This window comes from Aulonocara sp. 'chitande type north' Nkhata Bay, linkage group LG10, assembly GCF_057382095.1.
Source record: "Aulonocara sp. 'chitande type north' Nkhata Bay isolate Kocher_YH1m ecotype deep benthic linkage group LG10, A_spYH_male_GT1.1, whole genome shotgun sequence".
NCBI lineage: Eukaryota > Metazoa > Chordata > Actinopteri > Cichliformes > Cichlidae > Aulonocara > Aulonocara sp. 'chitande type north' Nkhata Bay.
Genome location: NC_141353.1, coordinates 11056762 through 11074684, shown reverse-complemented (window position 1 = coordinate 11074684; position 17923 = coordinate 11056762). Strand labels below are relative to the sequence as shown.

General features: G+C 43.6%; 1 protein-coding gene across 3 annotated transcripts in view; it reads right to left on the bottom strand.

The window, feature by feature from the left end:
- dbn1 (drebrin 1) overlaps positions 1–4802 on the bottom strand; it is a 114168-nt gene extending 109366 nt beyond the window's left edge. The window contains exons 1-2 of one of the 3 annotated variants that reach the window (XM_086308224.1): positions 4520–4802; positions 4086–4373 (exon numbers count right to left, since the gene is read on the bottom strand). In XM_086308224.1, coding sequence (XP_086164350.1) covers positions 4086–4168 — 83 coding nt within the window. In that variant the 5' untranslated portion in view covers positions 4169–4373; positions 4520–4802. The remainder of the gene's footprint in view (positions 1–4085; positions 4374–4519) is intronic. The other 2 variants (XM_086308221.1, XM_086308223.1) reach the window with 2 other exon arrangements.
- Positions 4803–17923: the final 13121 nt, after the last annotated feature.

The window sequence follows — 17923 nt, the reverse complement described above, 5'->3', positions numbered from 1 at the left end:
GCCTTTCGGCTCTTTGATGATTCAGCCGGCGAAACTGTTTGAATGCTGGAAATCTCAAAACCTGCTCAAACAGCTGTGATGAAGTTTCTTACTTATGAAACAGAAACATTCACGTTTCCTCATGTGTTACATTTGTGACTGAAGCTCATGCTGGGGTTAGATTACCGCACATCACCTGAGCGTGTTCAGAGAGCACAAAGCGCACTTTGGCTCTGCAAATAAGCGTGTTTGTTTTCTCACAAATAAGCGTGTTTGTTTGCAGCCACTGAAAAAGAGTTTTGGTTTTTGCTCCACATGAGTCAAAACGTTGAGTTAGTGACTGAAAACGGTGACAAAATAACTCAAAATTCAAAACAATGTCCCAGATAGTTAGCCTGAGTTGTTCTGTGTGACAATGTTTGACAAGCTATGTCCACACGTACCCGGGTATTTTTGAAAACGCAGATTTTTCTATGCGTTTGCACCTTCCGTCCACACGTAAACGGCGTTTTTGGTCACTGAAAACTGAGATTTTTAAAAACTCAGTTTTTGCATTTACGTGTGGACGAGAAAAACGCAGCGTCAAAGGTGTGCGCCTTTTTTGACGTCACACTGTGCGCCACGTTATCGTTTCGGTGAAATGAATTTCTACAAACTGTTACTGTTACTCTCTGCAGTGTTTAAATGCTTACATATACTGTCCCTCCACACCTTCAATGCCCCATCCTTGTTTACTATTTCCCACCAAGGCTTCTAGACTTCTGATTGGCCAACATTTCTACACGGTTAGGAATATATCGCCATCTGCTGCTTTGGCATGTTCCTAGCAGCGTTTTCCTTCATTTCTGCCTTTACGTGTGGACGTGGCCTCAGAGTTCAACATGCTGCCCACAGACACTTCAATATACAACTATAGAGTGGATCCTGATTGAAAGACCCTTCCTCGACCTCCTCAGCCACAGAAACCAGCGTCCACACTGGACTGTTGGTGGGTGGCTGGAATATTTTTGTCTTAACATCAGGTTGGGGTTAGGTTAACCTCCACCCTTAAGCTATAGCCTTTCTTTTTTTCTACCTTTTTGGAAAAACTGTCAGATCTAAAGGAAAAGATGGATTTCAATGAAAGGTACCCTCCATCCATTTCCCGTCACTTCAGGTTTAAGTCAGGCTGAGGCGAGTGGGCGGGTACACCTGGACAGACAAACAACCGCCAATTCAGAGTCACCAGTTAGCCCCATGAAGGATTTTGGACTGGGTGAAGAACCTGTAGAGACACCAGGCTGGATCTGGACCTGAGACCGTTGTTCCTGTGAGGCGATGGTGCTAACCGCTGGACCACAAAACCTCTAACTCCAGCCCAACCCTGCTGACGTCGCTGGGTGAGGGCAACATATTGCTCAACTGTAGCTGCAACTATACTACAACAACCAGAGCGACTCCCACCTCAGGACAACGAGCACAGCGTGTGATCACGTGGGTTTAATCATTTATCAATAATAGATCAATGATCTGCTCGGTTTGTGGTAACACTAAAAAAGCCTTCGTGTTGTTGTCGAAGCTAATCAACTAAAAAAATATATTACCATCCATTTGCACGCCCCCTTGTGGACAGACTGAGTGAGGCGGTTAGGCTTCCTCGTGACCTCACCTGGCCTCACGACCTGCAGCAGATGGCTCAGGTTCACGTTTCAGACTCAGCGTTTGTGTCCAAACAACCTTTCACAAAGGACACCTCTGATTTTTAATCAGGGGAGCAGGTGGAGCTGTTATGACTGCTGCCTTATCGTGTTCAAGGACAGAGGCTGGAGTTTAACATTAAACCTGCAGTCCAAGTCAAATATTACCTCCTCTAAGCTAACCAGCTCCTCTACATGCTGCAGCTTCTGAAACTAAACAAATCGGCTCCTTCCCCTTTTTGTTCTGAGTCAAACACAGACAGAACAGGAAGGACGTGCCGGCACCAAAACCAGGCCGAGGTTTCTGAAATTCCTCTTTTTTCTCTGGGATTCACCTAAAACTTTGCTGCTCTGGATTCACAGGCTGCCGGGGAAATTCAGCTCGGTGACCTTCCTGCTCGGCTACGAAATGACAAACTCTAAACCTAAGAGTGCTTTTGGTGTTTCAGCACCAAAGTCCATGCAATAAACGTTTACTTTAATACATCACTGCAGCCAGTGGGGCTGTTGATCTGTGGGAGTGAGTCATTGTTAAACCAGTGAGTGCTGGTCTGTTTGCCTTCTTCATAGACAGAAAAGCTGTTATATAAAATTCCAAGATTAGAGATTAAAGCCTGATCTTTGTCTGTTAATAAATATTAATAATGTTTCAGTGCAGCAGCTCCAGTGTGGTGGTTTACACATCTGCCAGCAAAAGGTTGCTGGTTTGATCCCATTAGGGAGCAGCTGGGAGCAGTACTTCAAATACACATAGTTTTACTCAGGCCATGGTTTGCGGTATGGTAGCCTAGAGGTGCCAAACACAACACACCTGAAAACTGATTTTTTCATGTTTTTGATATCAGACTGATATCAGATTTTTAAGACCGATACTGATATCTGCTGATTTTACTGATCTGATATACTGGCCGATATTCTTTTCTTTAAGACATTTATTATGTATTTTTATTTACTCGTTTGCACTTTGCCCAACTCAACACTCACAACATGGCTGAAGGGCGCTTCTCCTTTCTCCTCTTTACTCTTTACATTTTTATTTATCGGCCGCAGTAACTGCCGATACTGATCGATCAACAAATAGCCAAACGTTATATTTCAGTAAACAAAATCACTTCAATCGCCTTGAAGTCAAGAGTTTTAACTCTGGGCCCGCCCACTTCTGTACTGTATACTACTATTCTGATTGTATATATTGTATATCTTATTCATCTGTTCCTCTGTCTCTCCTGCTGCTTTGAGCATGTACATGACAAAAGAATTTCCCTCGGGATAAATGAAGTTGTTCTTATTCTTATTCTATAGTTTCAGATCACCACACTGCTGTTAGTCACTTCCTGTGTTGGTCTCCTGTTCAAAAGTCATTTTTCAAAATGCTGATTTTTCCTTTTTGTGCTGTTCCTGCTTCCTGTCAGGCTTTTGTGAAATGTTATTGTTTTCTTAAATCTCATGTTTTCATTTTTTTGGTTTAATGTTTAATCGTTTTGGGGGGTTTTCCCAATGTTGTCACATTTTTTCCTGGAATGTCATGAGATGTTTGTTTCTTTCCCTGAATGTTGACGGGGTTTTCCTACACACGACTAAAAAATTTTTTGCTTGTAATTGTGTTTTTATTTTGTTTTTTACTTTTCTGTTCTTTTGCTTCACAGTTTTACTTCTTTGTTGTATTTTTGGTTTGGTTTGGTTTTTTACAAAACAAAGTCCAGTTTGGTTTCACTGTTGCGTTTTTTTGATTTGATGTTTCTAAAAAGTTGTTGCGTTTTTCTTAGTGTCGTTGTGTTTTGCACCTTTGGGCCACCGTACTGCTCGGCAGGCCAAATGAATAATTTTTTACTTCACTAACTTCCTTACTGACCCTCTTGCACCATTTCCCAGTGAAGAAACGCCACAAAGGGGGATGATGGAAGCCTCCACCCCTTCTTTCCCCTCCTCCCTCCATCCCACCCACCGGCCTCGCCCCTCTTCCTGCTGGTTTAAGGATGCAGGGGCTCATCAGTATCTCTGGACCACCTCACACACACACACACCTCTGCATCACTTTGCACAAAAGCCTGAAATTGCTTCCAGCTGGGAGTGAAGCCGGTCCCGGCGGACTGAGGGCAAACAAAGCGCATTTTACGCGCACAGTGGCGCACATTTCCCCGCTGAGTCTGCACTGCGGGGCAGCTCGGGACCCCCCCGCCCCATAAAAAAAAAAAAAAAAGACCTGCAACTCTCTGACACAAACTCTCTGCAGACCCGAAACAACCGCACCCCCTCCGTCTCTACTTTACACCAGCTGTACTGACGACGATGATGAAGGTGGTGGTGCCCCAGTCCTGCCCTGCGCATCCTCAGCGCGCAACAACCCGAACAACGAAACCCCGAGAGGAGCCGTGAGAGGAGCGGGAGCAGAACCAGGAGAGGACAGGAGAGCAGGGCCGCGGGACTCACCAGTCGGTGTCCGTGGTCTCGTCGATGACGTCCTGGTAGGCGGTGAGCAGGGCCAGCCGGTTATTGCCGAGATTCACAGCCATGTTTCCGTCCCTGCAAGCATCCAGCCGCTGCTGATGGAGAGAGACTCGGAGTGAGACTACAGGAGGACGACAGCAGCAGGAGGAGGAGGAGGCGCTGACTGGTGGAAACAAAGAGAGGAGCGCGGTGTCCGCGGGGTCCTAGCGCCGGAATACCAGCCGGTCAGCTGTCCGATGGGTCCTAGTGCCGACCTTTCAACTCCTGCAGCTGCACAGAAACAGTTAAAGTTTAAATTTGTCCGAAAGGAGGAAGATTTGTGTGAATGTGCGTGTCACTGTGGTAAATCATTACTTTTACATTATTGCTGTTACTGTTTAACATGCGCTGTACTCAGATCGTCTTACAGCACTTACAAAAAACAAGGAGCTCGAGCAAAGAGGAAATATCAGGTAAAGGAGGTCAATAAGTACGAAACCAGGTGTGAAAGTCAAACTTGCTGTTTTTCTGAAGGCTTGCTCGTGAACAATGCTCTGCTTTCTGCAGTGTCACTCAGTCTTTTAATTTGGTGAACCAAAGACAATCTCCCACTGATGTGGATAATAAAGTTTTTTTTCTATTCTGTTCTAATCTACTCTGGTCTTTCCCTGTGACATCACACAGGTCCAGGAGAACAAAAAAAACTATGTGAAGTGAAGCTGTTGGGCTTACAGGAGTTACTGATCTCATTATGTGAAGCATTTCCAGCTGGAACAGCACCAGGTGAGAGTGACCTGTGATGTAAGCTTTTCTGTGGGCGGGGCTTTTACTGGTAAATGGAGGGTTCCTGAGCACCCAGCATGCACCTTTCTACATCTAAGTGCTTTTGGTCTAAGATCCACACTGATGAACACATCAGGATGTTTGGCACGCAGACTGGAGCAGCCGGGAATTGGCAACCTTCTCATTAGCTGATGACCTGCAGAGTGATGAGGAGTCTGTAATCTTCCTCAGAGTAACACATGAAACATTCTGTGCCTACTTTGTGTTTTCTGTAAGTTTCTCTGATCAGAGTTTGGCGAAATAATCAGGTGGAAGAAAACCTGCAGTTCCTCTGGTGGCCACCAGAGGCTCCTGTTGTAAACGTTCACATAAAAATGTTGAACTTTACAGCAGAAATAAGCACGTTTACAGAAACAGTTTGGGTCTTTGTGGATCATTTCCTCGTTTATAATTGGAGCACGGCAGGTGGTTGTTTTTAAAGCGCTTCTTTTTTAACTTGATTGAGGCTTCAGGTTTGGTGTGTGGCTCCTCTGGTTAGAGCTGGAGCTGCTAGTCTCGGCCTTGGCTGTCTGGAGTCACTGAACTCGACCTGCGGTCCAAGTTTGTGCTGCATCCTTGAAGTCTGTCCTCTAAGTTTGGGTGAATTAAAGTCTAAGAGTTTGTTAGCCTGTTATTTAGCTCTCATTATTAGAGGGTGCAGTGTCAGTGTGATGCATTAGCTTAAAAACCAGTCTTGCTAGGAGTAGCTGATCACTTCCACCCTCTTGTCCAAATATGGTCACTTCCAGCTCCAAACAAACCAAGATGGCTGCACTTAGACTTCAAACTGTGAGTGCAGTAACTAAAGGTGGCCTCCTCCTCCTCTTAGCATTCAGGGCTTCTTCTTTGACAATCTGTGGATTAAAAACCTTTTTAGGACTGTAATGGGGGCATCAACCACTTCAGAAGGAGCCTCCATCAGCTGGGTGGTGCATTAGTGAAGTCGTCTGGAGGCACGTGGGTCCCATGTTTTCTTAATAACAAGTCTCTCATGAAAACCAATAAGTGGCAGAGCTGCCTGGTAAGTTTGCCTGTTGCTATGGATTCCAGCATGGCGGTCCTGTTTTAAAAAGCAGATCAGATGATGAGCGCTGAGGAGCAGCTGAAGCTGTTTTCAACAGCTGGAACAGCTGACCTCTGTCAGCCTCTGTGGGCTGATTTGTTTGTGAGGAATAGTCAGCAGGACCCGATGGCACCGCCGCCTCCTCAGACCAATCCCTGACTCAGACCGTCTCCATTAGTGATGGGTCGGTCGCGAACGAAATGGCTCTTAGAGCCGACTCTTTCAAGTGAACAATGCAAGATTTTTTTTTTCTTTCTCTCACTTTTTTTGCTTCACGCTGCACTCCTTGTGTTGGCGCTGAGCAGAGATGGGAGTTTGCGCCCCTCCGCCCAGCGCTGCGCGGGGGGGGATTACAGTCGCATTTTATTGTGTTGTGGTTTGCAGTGTTTTGTGTTGTTTCCTTTTAAATTTGTTTAAAAGGAAACATCTGAAAATTGAAATAGTTAAAAGCTGAATTGTAAATAGTTGATTTTTGTATATTATAATTTATCTTTTTTTTATATTTTGTGTGGTGTGAGTAAATAAAATAATATTTATATATTAAATATATATAAATAAATAAATAACTTTTTTTTTTTACATTAGTAGTTCCTTTTGTGCATAATTTTATATTGCTGCTGATAATAAATTCATTAAAGCAACAAAACGACCTGACGAGCCTCAGGACCGCTCGCCAGATCGCACTCCCAGTGTTTTGTGGATGGTTTGTACATGAAGCAGGAAACAAGCTGACTACTGAAGCCGGGTGAAGTTAACAGTTAAAACCAGTTTATTCTGTTTCTTGTGTTTTCAACATTAGTATTAATATAAATACTCTGCTCCATCTGAATTAAGTATTTACCAGATGAAAAACTGCAGCGCAGGCAGGCAGATGTCGACTTTGTTTCCATGAACACTACAGCTTCATTCAAAGAAACACAGATGAGACTATAACACAGAAATTAAATGTTGAGTCTGCTTTCTATGAATAAAGTTACATTTGAACATTAAACAGTTTCCACAGATTGCTTACCTGAGCCTGATTTTGTTTTTTAACATGTATGAATTGTGTGTCATTCGTTGTTTGCTGACGTGTCAGACTCATCGCTGATACGCAGACGTTTTTAAACGTGTTGTCGGTCAGATCAGCAGGACGAGAAACGGTGGGAGGTCTGGGCTTCGAGTGGATTCATCTGTGGACCAAGTGAAGCACAACTTCAGACTTTTGTGGTGATTTAATTTTTGAGAGAACAGAAACAGACAAAGACTTTTTTTTTTGTAGTTTTGCTTCTTAACATCACAGTGGATTTCAATCAGTCAACACATGATAGAAGTTATGAGTGAACTTGTAAAAAGCATCAGTTCTTATGTACAGTGGCTAATTTTCAGGTTACCTGCTGAAATGTGATTGGTCGATGTTCCAACGACTATAAATGGAAAAAAAAAAAACTGAAATGAAAAAGGACCAAAATGTTCACGTTAAAGTGCAGAAATGTACCTGAGTAGGACATGCTGCCAACAAACATGTTACAGGGAGACTACTGCACTGACAGCAGCTCTTCATGTTGACCTTCAGATGGACAGAAACGTCCACGGTCAGCTGATCCACTTCAGACTCAGCTGGTGTGTTTCAGAGGATGTCGACGAGCTCCGTGTTGAGTTTCAGGTCGTTTGGTTGAGCGGTTCTCGTATTTTGGGCCAAAGATGTTTCCTGTTGGGGCGACTGCTCCACTCTGTGTGCAGGGGGAGGAGCTAATACACACACACACACACACACACACACACACACACACACACACACACACACTTGTTTCACTAACTTTGTGAGGACATTCAGTGGCATTAATGCATTCCTGAGTCTCTTATGTTCACGTTTAATCACCACATGTACACATGTGGTGATTAAACGTGAACAAAGGTTGTTTTTTTTCTTATTACTAAGACGTCAGGCTCTCTCGTCTGCACAAAGAGTGGCTGCATCCAGAGAAAACCGTGCTGCAGGTCCCTGAAAGTAGCCGCCACCACTCAGTTGGTAACAGAAATCTGAACCCAAGCATTATTTTTCTTACTGTTGTAGCAGTCTGGAGATTTCCTCTGATTCAGCCATGAATACTCAGACCGTTGAGTCCTTTGCAGCTTCTACAGGAGGATGTGGCGGCTGCAGGGTCCATAAAAATGCTGTTTCAGTGTCCGTGTGTCAGCTAACCTGGCTGATAACCCAAACCTCTGACTTCAGGAAGCTAACATTTCAGCAGGCGTTACGCTAAAGCTGAAGTTTCGAAACATGGAGGCCAAAAACTAATATATAAAAGATGATTCAACTTTTAACCCATTAGTTCATTTCTGTCTGATTTTCAGATTAAGAGTTTCAGGGTTAAAGGAAGAATTTGGTGAATTTTGGGTAAGTTTGGCACTCTGAGGGTGAACATGGGCACACTGGGGTTACATACTGCTACTGCAAGGCTCTTTTAACCTGAAACCAATTTTATTTTGTTTTAGCTGCTGTGTTACGATGCTGAAGTTCAGACAAATGAAATCCACAGAAAAATCTGTGAAATATGTGAGATATGTGTGGCAGCAGCACACAAATCCGACATTAAACTCTTCACATGGAACAAAAAACAGAGCCTGAGTTTTTATTGTCAATCACACGAGGTGAAACAAACAGAAGACGTTCTTACAGTGTGAGTCAAGTACAAACAGACACTGACAGTGTGGTGGGGAGTGCAAAGACACATCAGGTTTGTATGAAAGCTATAAAATCTGGTTGAAGACGGAGATTAACGACGCCAAACTCGGACAAAACGAATCTCTGATGACCGAATGGCCCAAGAATGTCTCTCGAAGCCGTCTTTGAGGGTTTTTGGGGACCCTGTAAGCAATGAGACTTTAAAATGAGGTTCTTTTCTCCCCGTTTCCTGGAAAAGTTGACATTTAGGAGGTTTTTCCCAGCTGGCGGTGGTGGCCGTTGCTGTGGAAACCAGGCTGCCTCAGAGAGCTGAACCCCACGCAGGCCGCCTCGGTGTTTGTCTCCCAAGCGGGCCCACCGGCTGGCGCCGAGCCCACATACCTTCCCTCGGCTCTCAGAGGCCAGAGGATAATGGAGGAGGGGCGGGGGCGCTGGTGGCGCTTTAATTGGCACAGACAGCGATTATGTTCAAGGTGAAGCTGCTGAAACTCCCTCGGCCCACCATTCAGCTCTCTGAACCCCGCTGCACTCGTTCCTCTTGTGTTTATTTGCATGCAAGGCGACCCTTTAGCTCCACACTAAATAACTGCTCTGACTCTTTACCACGACTGCAAAAGTCTGCACCACCTTTCAAAAACCTCCGCACTACCAGGACACCGTGCACACGTGTTTACTCCTCACAGTACTGATGCATCATGGGATCATAAATTACTGCCAGCGTTCTCTCCCCGGGCTGTCAGACGACTGAAACACTTTGTGCTCGGCCGGTTTGTGGGAGTGGGTACAGCGAGTCTCTGATAAAAAAAAACTATTTTCAGCTGTGCACCATAATTCAAGATTAGGCACAAAAAACCTGCCGAGATGAATTTAATGAAAGCTGGTGTAGAGGCGGAAAAACAGGAAAAATTGATGCAGAATCGGACGAGTTTAAAAAAGAAAAAAAGATTTTGCACAGCATGATTTCTCTGAGTGCAAATTTTAAATCAGCCTTAAAATAATCTTTTTCATTTTTATTTTAATTTTCATTTCTTCTCGTGGCCACTTTGGTAGAAAAATCCTTTAATTGTCCCACGAGGGGAAATGTGGGTGTAACAGCAGTAAGAAAGACACATATACAAACAAACAGAAACACACACAGTTTTTACATATTTATATCGAGGACTCTTGGGGCTGCCTTCAGCAGTGAGTCCGCCCTCATACACTCCTGTGTTCAGCTGTCCAGCAGAATTAAGCGTGTTTGGTCTCAGTGGATAGTTTCCTGCTCACGAATGATCCAGCTGGATACTGGATTTAGGGGCGTGGCTACTTTGATTAATCAAGTTTGTTAATATTACCTGAAAATTCCAGTATCATCCAAATATGGTCACTTCTTACTGTAAAACAAACAGACAGAAAAAGCAACAGGACAGTGGTCCACGCACCAAAGTTGTTTCTTCCAAACGCAAAATCCAGAAACTAATGGCCACGTCCATCTTTTATGTACAGTCTTTGTCCGTGTGTGACGTATATTTGAATCCTAAATGTTGCGTTGCAGCTTTTTCCAAATGCACGTGACAGTTTTTGACAGCTCGCTCTGCTCGGCCTAACAGCAGCATGAAGGCTCGACACGTGAAACTATTCATGGCTTTGTGTGGAGCTGAAGGGGTCTGTCAGGGGTTTTACAGGTGAAGGAGACCAAAAACGGAGCTAAAAGACGGCGTGTCGGTCAGAGTGTGTTGAGCTGTCATTTTTAACCTTTAAAAATCTGTTTGTGATGTTTCTCACTTTCAGCTTGCTGGATGAAAACGAAGAATGAAGACTAGTCCCGCCCCTCGTTTGTTCAGTCAGAGGACGAGGTCTGAGCGTGAGCAGCATCGCTGGGTCTGACGCTGCCGACATCAGGACTATCGATCGATGATCGATTACAGCATGTCGGTGTGCTGAGTCAAAACAGTTTTATTATCTTTGAGTTTTTATTTTACGTTTTGAATGAATAGAAACACAAAGCACAACAGAAACACGTCAAACTTTTAACTTCAAACTGTGAAAATCTTTGACTTTCAGGTCGATTATTGTTTCATTTTTGGAGTTCGTCGTCTGCCCAACTCACAGCAACAGAAAGGTTTCACACCTGTCCTCATGTACGGAAGCAAAGCTGGGACACAAACAGGAAACGTGTCGACGTGCTTCATCGGGAGGACGAGGAGGGTCGGATCGATGATGTCACATCAGGAAAACAAAGGGAAAAGAAGTGGAGGAGGCCGAAGGAGAGAAGCCATCATGGGCAGAAGGAAAGGACGAGCTGCTGCCGAGCATCCTGGAGGACCACGAACGCCGGCGCCATTCAGCAAGGCACTAAAACAGAATCTGACTCTGCACCATCGGCCTCTTTTACCCGGCCGCCGTCGTACCGGGCAGAAAACGTTTCCTTTGTGGTCGTTGTGTTGGTGCTGAGCTCATGAGGGCCGCCAACAGGATCCTTTTCTTTCCAACATAGGGGCGTGGCCTGTGTGACTGACAGGTGGAGGTGACACAGGCGAGTGTAGCAAGTTCTTTGGTGTGACGCTGCTGCACGCTTTGTTTCTTTACTCCAGTGTCTCCAAAAACCAAGATGGCGTGACCCAAAATCCAAACTTCAGCCGCTGACGTCACCGTGGCTTCGGTTTCTGGTTTGTACCAATCCGCTGCAGTTTCACTAACAGCGGGCGGCCGGACACCGCGAGGTTAAAAACAGCGACCTGGGTTTGAGTCCCACCCTCCTCCGTCTCCTCCTCGCTGCACCGTCAAAGATGAAATCCTCCAAAATGAGCTTGATGTTTTCACTCTGACATTGAAGACAGAAGCTCCACCTTTGTCAGTACTGAAAATAATGACCTCACGACTGGGATTAAACAGCGACCGCTCTCTCACACTCAGGGTTTCGTATTTAAACTCACGATTCGTGCAGTTCAGTTTTTGCTCAACACAGAAGCAGTCTTAGTCTTTTCTGTTTTCCTTCGTTTAAACGAGTCTCATATTCACTTGGTTCCAGTGAAAGAAAATAAGACGCAGGAACAGAAAAAGTAGGAATCTGTGACGTTCACGCACATACAGGATGTTTGGTTCAATCTCACACGCTCTTATTTTGTAGTTTCCAGCAGATAAATCGTTGCTGTTTCTTTGCAGTAAAAACTGGAGGAAACAAAAGGTTTCTCTGGTCCTTTGTCCAAACCTCGCTGCTGTGTGACGGCGGGGTATCGATTGATCCATTGATCAGCATCTACATCGGGACGCCTGGAGGAGGAGGCAGACACGTGGACAGATGGAGGACAAAGGAAAAGCAGAGGTTCACTTCCCATCTGTGGTCTGTGTGTGAGACAGAGCGTCTCCCCTTTTGTCCATCAGCAGTCACGTCTCTTAGTTTTCCTTTGGGATCAAATAGAAGCTCCACAAATCCAAACTCTTTGTCATTTAGTTTGTCTCTAAGCTCCTAAATCTGCATCCTCCGATGACTCGACGTGTTTGGATCCTCTCAAATGAAAGATGTTTATCAAGAAATTATGAAGATCAGACGCTCCGAATGTTTCCGTCCAAGTAAAGAGGCGTCGGGATGTTGAAACAGATTAGAGCAATAAAAAAACTGTGTGGGGGTGAAACGAGCTGAAGATCAGCTCTGAACGCCGTGACCGCGAGCTTTAAACCAGCATGTGTGAGAGCACCTTCACAGAGCCCGAAGATCTCACATCACCAGGCATTAACCGTTCTTTGGTCCCGTCTCATTCATACACGAAACATCACGAGACCTGAAAAAGGGACAAAAAAGGAGAAGCTGAAGTTTAAACCCAGTTAAAGATGATTAATTTGCTAACTGGACTCCTTCAGTATCCTGTGTTCCTGGAGAAACTAGCACAGGCGTTGATCTGGTGGGATTTTTATCCCATTCTTCCAGATGAATGTGAAAGTTTGACTTCTGTGAACTTTTGCTTTTTTCCACAGATTCCTTCGGTGATTGAGTGGGCCACTGCAGCAGCTTTATTTTCCTTGGCTGTGTGCTGAAAATCAGCCTCACACCACAATGTTCCCACCTCCAGACTCCACTGTTGGAGCCTGATGGGCAGTATGGTCTCGCCTTCAAACACGGTGAACAATGACATCCAGCCTCGTGTGACGGATCCTCCCAGGAGTTTGTTGGCTTTAAGCGAGGCAAACTTGCTTCCCGCAAGCGACCCTTCACTCTTCTGACTCCTCCGTCAGGCGTGTCGTCAGTAAGGTTCAGAGCGGCGAGGATGTGAAGGTTTTGGGAGATTTCTTTGCTTTTACCTGTGCGACAAACTGATGCTGAAAACGTTTTATCGGCCATCAGTCCGCCTCAGTCAGCTCATATCAGTTTGGGGGCCGGCTTACTTTCTAATCACAGGTCTCAGCTGTTTCTTGGCTTCGTGCCTCTTCGCTGTGCCATTCGATTTTATTACACAGAGGTAATTCTCACTGAGCTCTGAAACGGGGATGCTGCTCCTCCACATCCAGCCACGGTAACATCTGACTGAGGTGCCTCCTACAGGTGAGGCGTTTCAAGCATGTCCAGCGTGGAGGAGGCCCTGTTACACCTCTGAACTCTTTTATTGCACCAACTCTCAGGAGGATATGTTCTGCAGCTGCCTCCCTCCCCACTGTGATGCAGTATAAACAATGTTTTTATGACTAAATGTGACCAAATCAGAGTTACTGTTGAGTTTATAAATGTGTTTAACGGACTGGAAACATCTAAGAGACATAAGATAACTCTGAGTTGTGTTTTCACTGGTGGATCAATCAAAAGCTCCTAAAGCACGTCCTGTGGTGCTGTCAGTGTTTCAGACATTATTTAGGAACTGTAGATTCGATTTTACATGTTTCAGTCACATCGTGAGTCTCTTTGTGACATCCTCCATTTCAGTTTCAGGGAGTCGTGACGAACAAAAGGAACCTCTGATCAATAAAACATCTCGTCGTGACTTTTTCTTGATATTTAGTTTGTTTTTGTCAGACGATAATCTGCACTCGCACCGTTGCTTCCGAAAAGCCGTTCTTGTTCTGCACATTCTCAGTGTCAGACTTTTCTGTCTTTGCTGCTGAAGCTGTGTTTTCATTGAGATTATTAGATTTCTTTCTCCTGTCTGGGTTTTATTTTTACAGTTGAGCGCAGACAAAGACTGGAGACTTCAGAAAGAAATATTTATGAGTCTCAAGGGGTTAAAAGTCTGCAGGAAAAACACAACTCGCATACCAAACCAATGAGACGGAGCCCCACGGTGAGTTCTGTAATCCAGAGCAGAAACCGAAAGACACCGAAAGACACAAAGTCTGCAGGAACACAAACGTCTCACAGAGGCTCAAATGTTCAAAATGAAGTGGCTGAATCTAAACTTTCAGCTGTTTTAGATACATGACACAGAAAAATACATTTCCTCATAAGGTGAATAGAAATGCTGATATTTGAATCAGACTCTCAGCTCATCATTCAAACTAAAACTACATTTTTTATTCCCAAAAAGGAGCCAGAGTTTGAATCTGAGCACAGATTTACAAGCTGAGGCCGGCAAACATTTCCAGTTCTTTCCAAGGAGAGAGAAGAAAACAACAACTATATTTCGAAACTATTGACTGTATGTAAAAATGGATGGTTGCCACCTTGAAGTCACCATTGTTTTAAAGCTCCTGCCTGTGACCGTATTTGAGTTATCAGCTAACACGAGCTAGCCTGGTCAGTAAGCTTATAGCTAATTAACAGTAACAGCTGAAAAGTGGTCTCAGAGAGGCTGCGGCACAAACACAAATATATAACATCATAATTTCAATAAAGATGGCGAAGACTACAAAATTATGTGAATTCAGGGTTCCTGATGGACACGTTAGCAAAGAATAAACTAGTCTGCATGTTTCATTAGTTTCACAGTTTTCTTTTTAAATTATTATAATTTGAAAAACTATGTCAGATGAGAGGTTGATGTTATTCTATGACTGGTGTAACAAAACAGTCACTGATTCGAGTCTCAGCGTTTGCATTAACGCTGAAACATCTGACAGTGTTGTTATTATTTGTGTTAATTTAAACATCAGTGTCGATTAACACACTGAGCTTTGGTTTAATTGAACTACATCACCCTCCTTAAAATTCATCTCATTGTGACGTCACTTCCATGAGTTAGGTCATTGGTGTCAAAGGTCAAACCTGCATGTCTTCATCTACAGACCTCTGTAAACAGCACGCACACACACTGTGAGTAACAGTGCTCCTGCAGCAGACTCAGGAATGTGCTCATTTCCTCTTCGGTTTGAGTGTTTGCTCTCAGGATGCCTTTTCTTTTTTTTAAAACACGGTGAGTTTAAAAGTCCAGCAGCAGAGGAATGTGTGTGTGTGTGTGTTCTTGTATTACTACTGTTGTGGGGACACAACTCTGTCTAATCACTCACAACACAAGGACCTGCGTTTCATTAGGCATAAAGCTGGCAATAAAAATCTGAGGGCAAATATTTTACTTTAAATTTAGACTCAAAACTATCTGGAGGATATTTTTTAAAGAATGTTTAATTTAATCATGATTAAATAAATAACAATTAAATAATTATAATCTTAATTACATTTTTACATGACAACAAATTACACAGAGAAGCTAACATGAGAGCAAAAAGATGACTCGAGAAAACTGGTCAGTGTTTCTGCTCTCCATAATAAAAGCTTCCACACGGGACTCAATTCTTCCAGGTCTCTGGCTCCATCTAGTGGTCGGATTGAGGAATCACAAGGTTTAGAAAAAAATCTGGAGGTCATTATTGTTTCTGTTCAACTTTAAAAAGCAGGAATTTGCTCAAAAAAGAAGAGCAAAAATCAAAATGATGCTGAAGAGTTTTCATCATCATTCATAATTAACATCCAAAAATTAAGTCAACATAATTTTTCCTATCATATATGTGCAGGGTGGGCCATTTATATGGATGCACCGTAATAACATGGGAATGGTTGGTGATATTAAAGTCCTGTTTGTGGCACTTTAGTATATGTGAGGGGGCAAACTCCTCAAGATGGGTGGTGACCATGGTGGCCATTTAGAAGTCGGCCATCTTGGATACAACTTTTGTTTTTTTCAATAGGAAGAGGGCCATGTGACACATCAAACTTATTGGTAATGTCACAAGAAAAACAATGGTGTGCTTGGTTTCAACGTAACTTTATTCTTTCATGAGTTATTTACAAGTTCCTCTTTGTTCACAGCCATTGACATGTCTAAGAGGTTAACACGTGAGGAGCGGATGGAAATTGTGTTGATATCTGGTGAACGCAGTAACCGGGTCATTGCAGCAGATTTCAATGCAAGACACCCTACGAGACCACCCATCTCCCATGCTACAGTCAGTAAACTGCTTGCTAAGTTTCGTGAAAGTGGTTCAGTGTTGGATTTGCCAAAATGTGGACGCAAGAAAACTGTCACTAATGAAGAAACATCAGTGGCTGTCCTAGCTTCATTCAGCAAGAGCCCACAGCGTAGCACTCGCCGCATGTCACTGGAGAGTAGCATTAGTCGAACATCCCTTCGGCGGATATTAGCTACTCACAAATGGCACCCTTACAAACTCCAGCTACTGCAGCATCTCAGCGAGGATGACCCAGATCGGCGCACAGAATTTGCAGAATGGGCAAAACAAAAACTGGAACAGGACCCTCAGTTCACGCAGAAGATTTTGTTCAGTGATGAGGCAAACTTTTATGTGAATGGTGAAGTTAACAAACAAAACCACCGCTATTGGTCTGACACTAACCCACATTGGATGGATCCCTCCAAGACTGTTGGAACAACAAAAGTGATGGTTTGGTGTGGTATATGGGGTACAACGATAGTGGGTCCATTCTTCATCAGTGGAAACCTCAAGGCCACTGGATATTTGAAATTGCTACATGATGATGTGTTTCCCTCTTTCTGCACTGAAGCTGGCACGTTCCCTGAGTTTTTCCAGCAGGATGGTGCACCACCACATTATGGGTGCCAGGGCCGAGCATTCCTAGATGAACAGTTTGCTGGAAAGTGGATTGGTCGTCGTGGGCCAGTTGAATGGCCCCCAAGGTCTCCCGATCTGACCCCCTTAGACTTTTATCTTTGGGGTCATCTGAAGGCAATTGTCTATGGTGTGAAGATACGAGATGTGCAGCACCTGAAACTACAGATACTTGATGCCTGTGCTGGCATTTCTCCTCAGTGTGTGAAGAGTGGGAGAAGAGGGTTGCACTGACAATCCAACACAATGGGCAGCACATTGAACACATTTTATAAGTGGTCAGAAACTTGTAAATAACTCATGAAAGAATAAAGTTACGTTGAAACCAAGCACACCATTGTTGTTCTTGTGACATTACCAATAAGTTTGATGTGTCACATGGCCCTCTTCCTATTGAAAAAACAAAAGTTGTATCCAAGATGGCCGACTTCTAAATGGCCACCATGGTCACCACCCATCTTGAGGAGTTTGCCCCCTCACATATACTAATGTGCCACAAACAGGACTTTAATATCACCAACCATTCCCATGTTATTACGGTGTATCCATATAAATGGCCCACCCTGTAGATATCCATATTATTGGGGGGGGGGGGGGGGGGGGGACGACGACACTAAGTGTTATTAGTATATTTAATATGTATAAGGATACAAAAAAATTCTTACATCATTTCTATTATTATTATTACACCTACACTTGTGATGTTAAATAATCTGACATTAAATTTACTATTTTTAACAAAAGTTTATGAAAACAACCCCCCCCCCCCCAAACAGACAAAAAAATGTCCAGAGTTACAGATTTAGAGACCAGTTAGCAAACATCTGTAAATGCTAACCCCTGGCTGAGTGGTTCACGCTAACAGTATACACGGGGAAAAATTTGCTTACCTGCAAATATCGTACAGCTTTTTATAATCAAGTTTACATCTGATATAAAATAAGAATAATGTCACAATCAAAAGATTATTTTAAACAGTTAATTCTTATTTTGCTTACGGAAACAAATGACTTAATATTTGTACTGCTGAGCAGGACAGGACAGGCTGTCTGTAACATTACTGCTTTTATAGAAGTTCTCTTTTGTTACTTTAGTCACATTTTGTGTTTTCATAAAAGACAATTTCCAAAATTCTTCAAATCCAACTTCCAGCGTCATTTAAGAGGAAAACTTTGTTCTAAAAATAACCCACACAACTTGTAACTCAAAGTATTTTGAAAGCTTGATTAAAAAAATAAAATAAAATTCTAATTTAATGAAAGGACTAGATGTTACAATCCCTGATACCGTGTTGCTTCA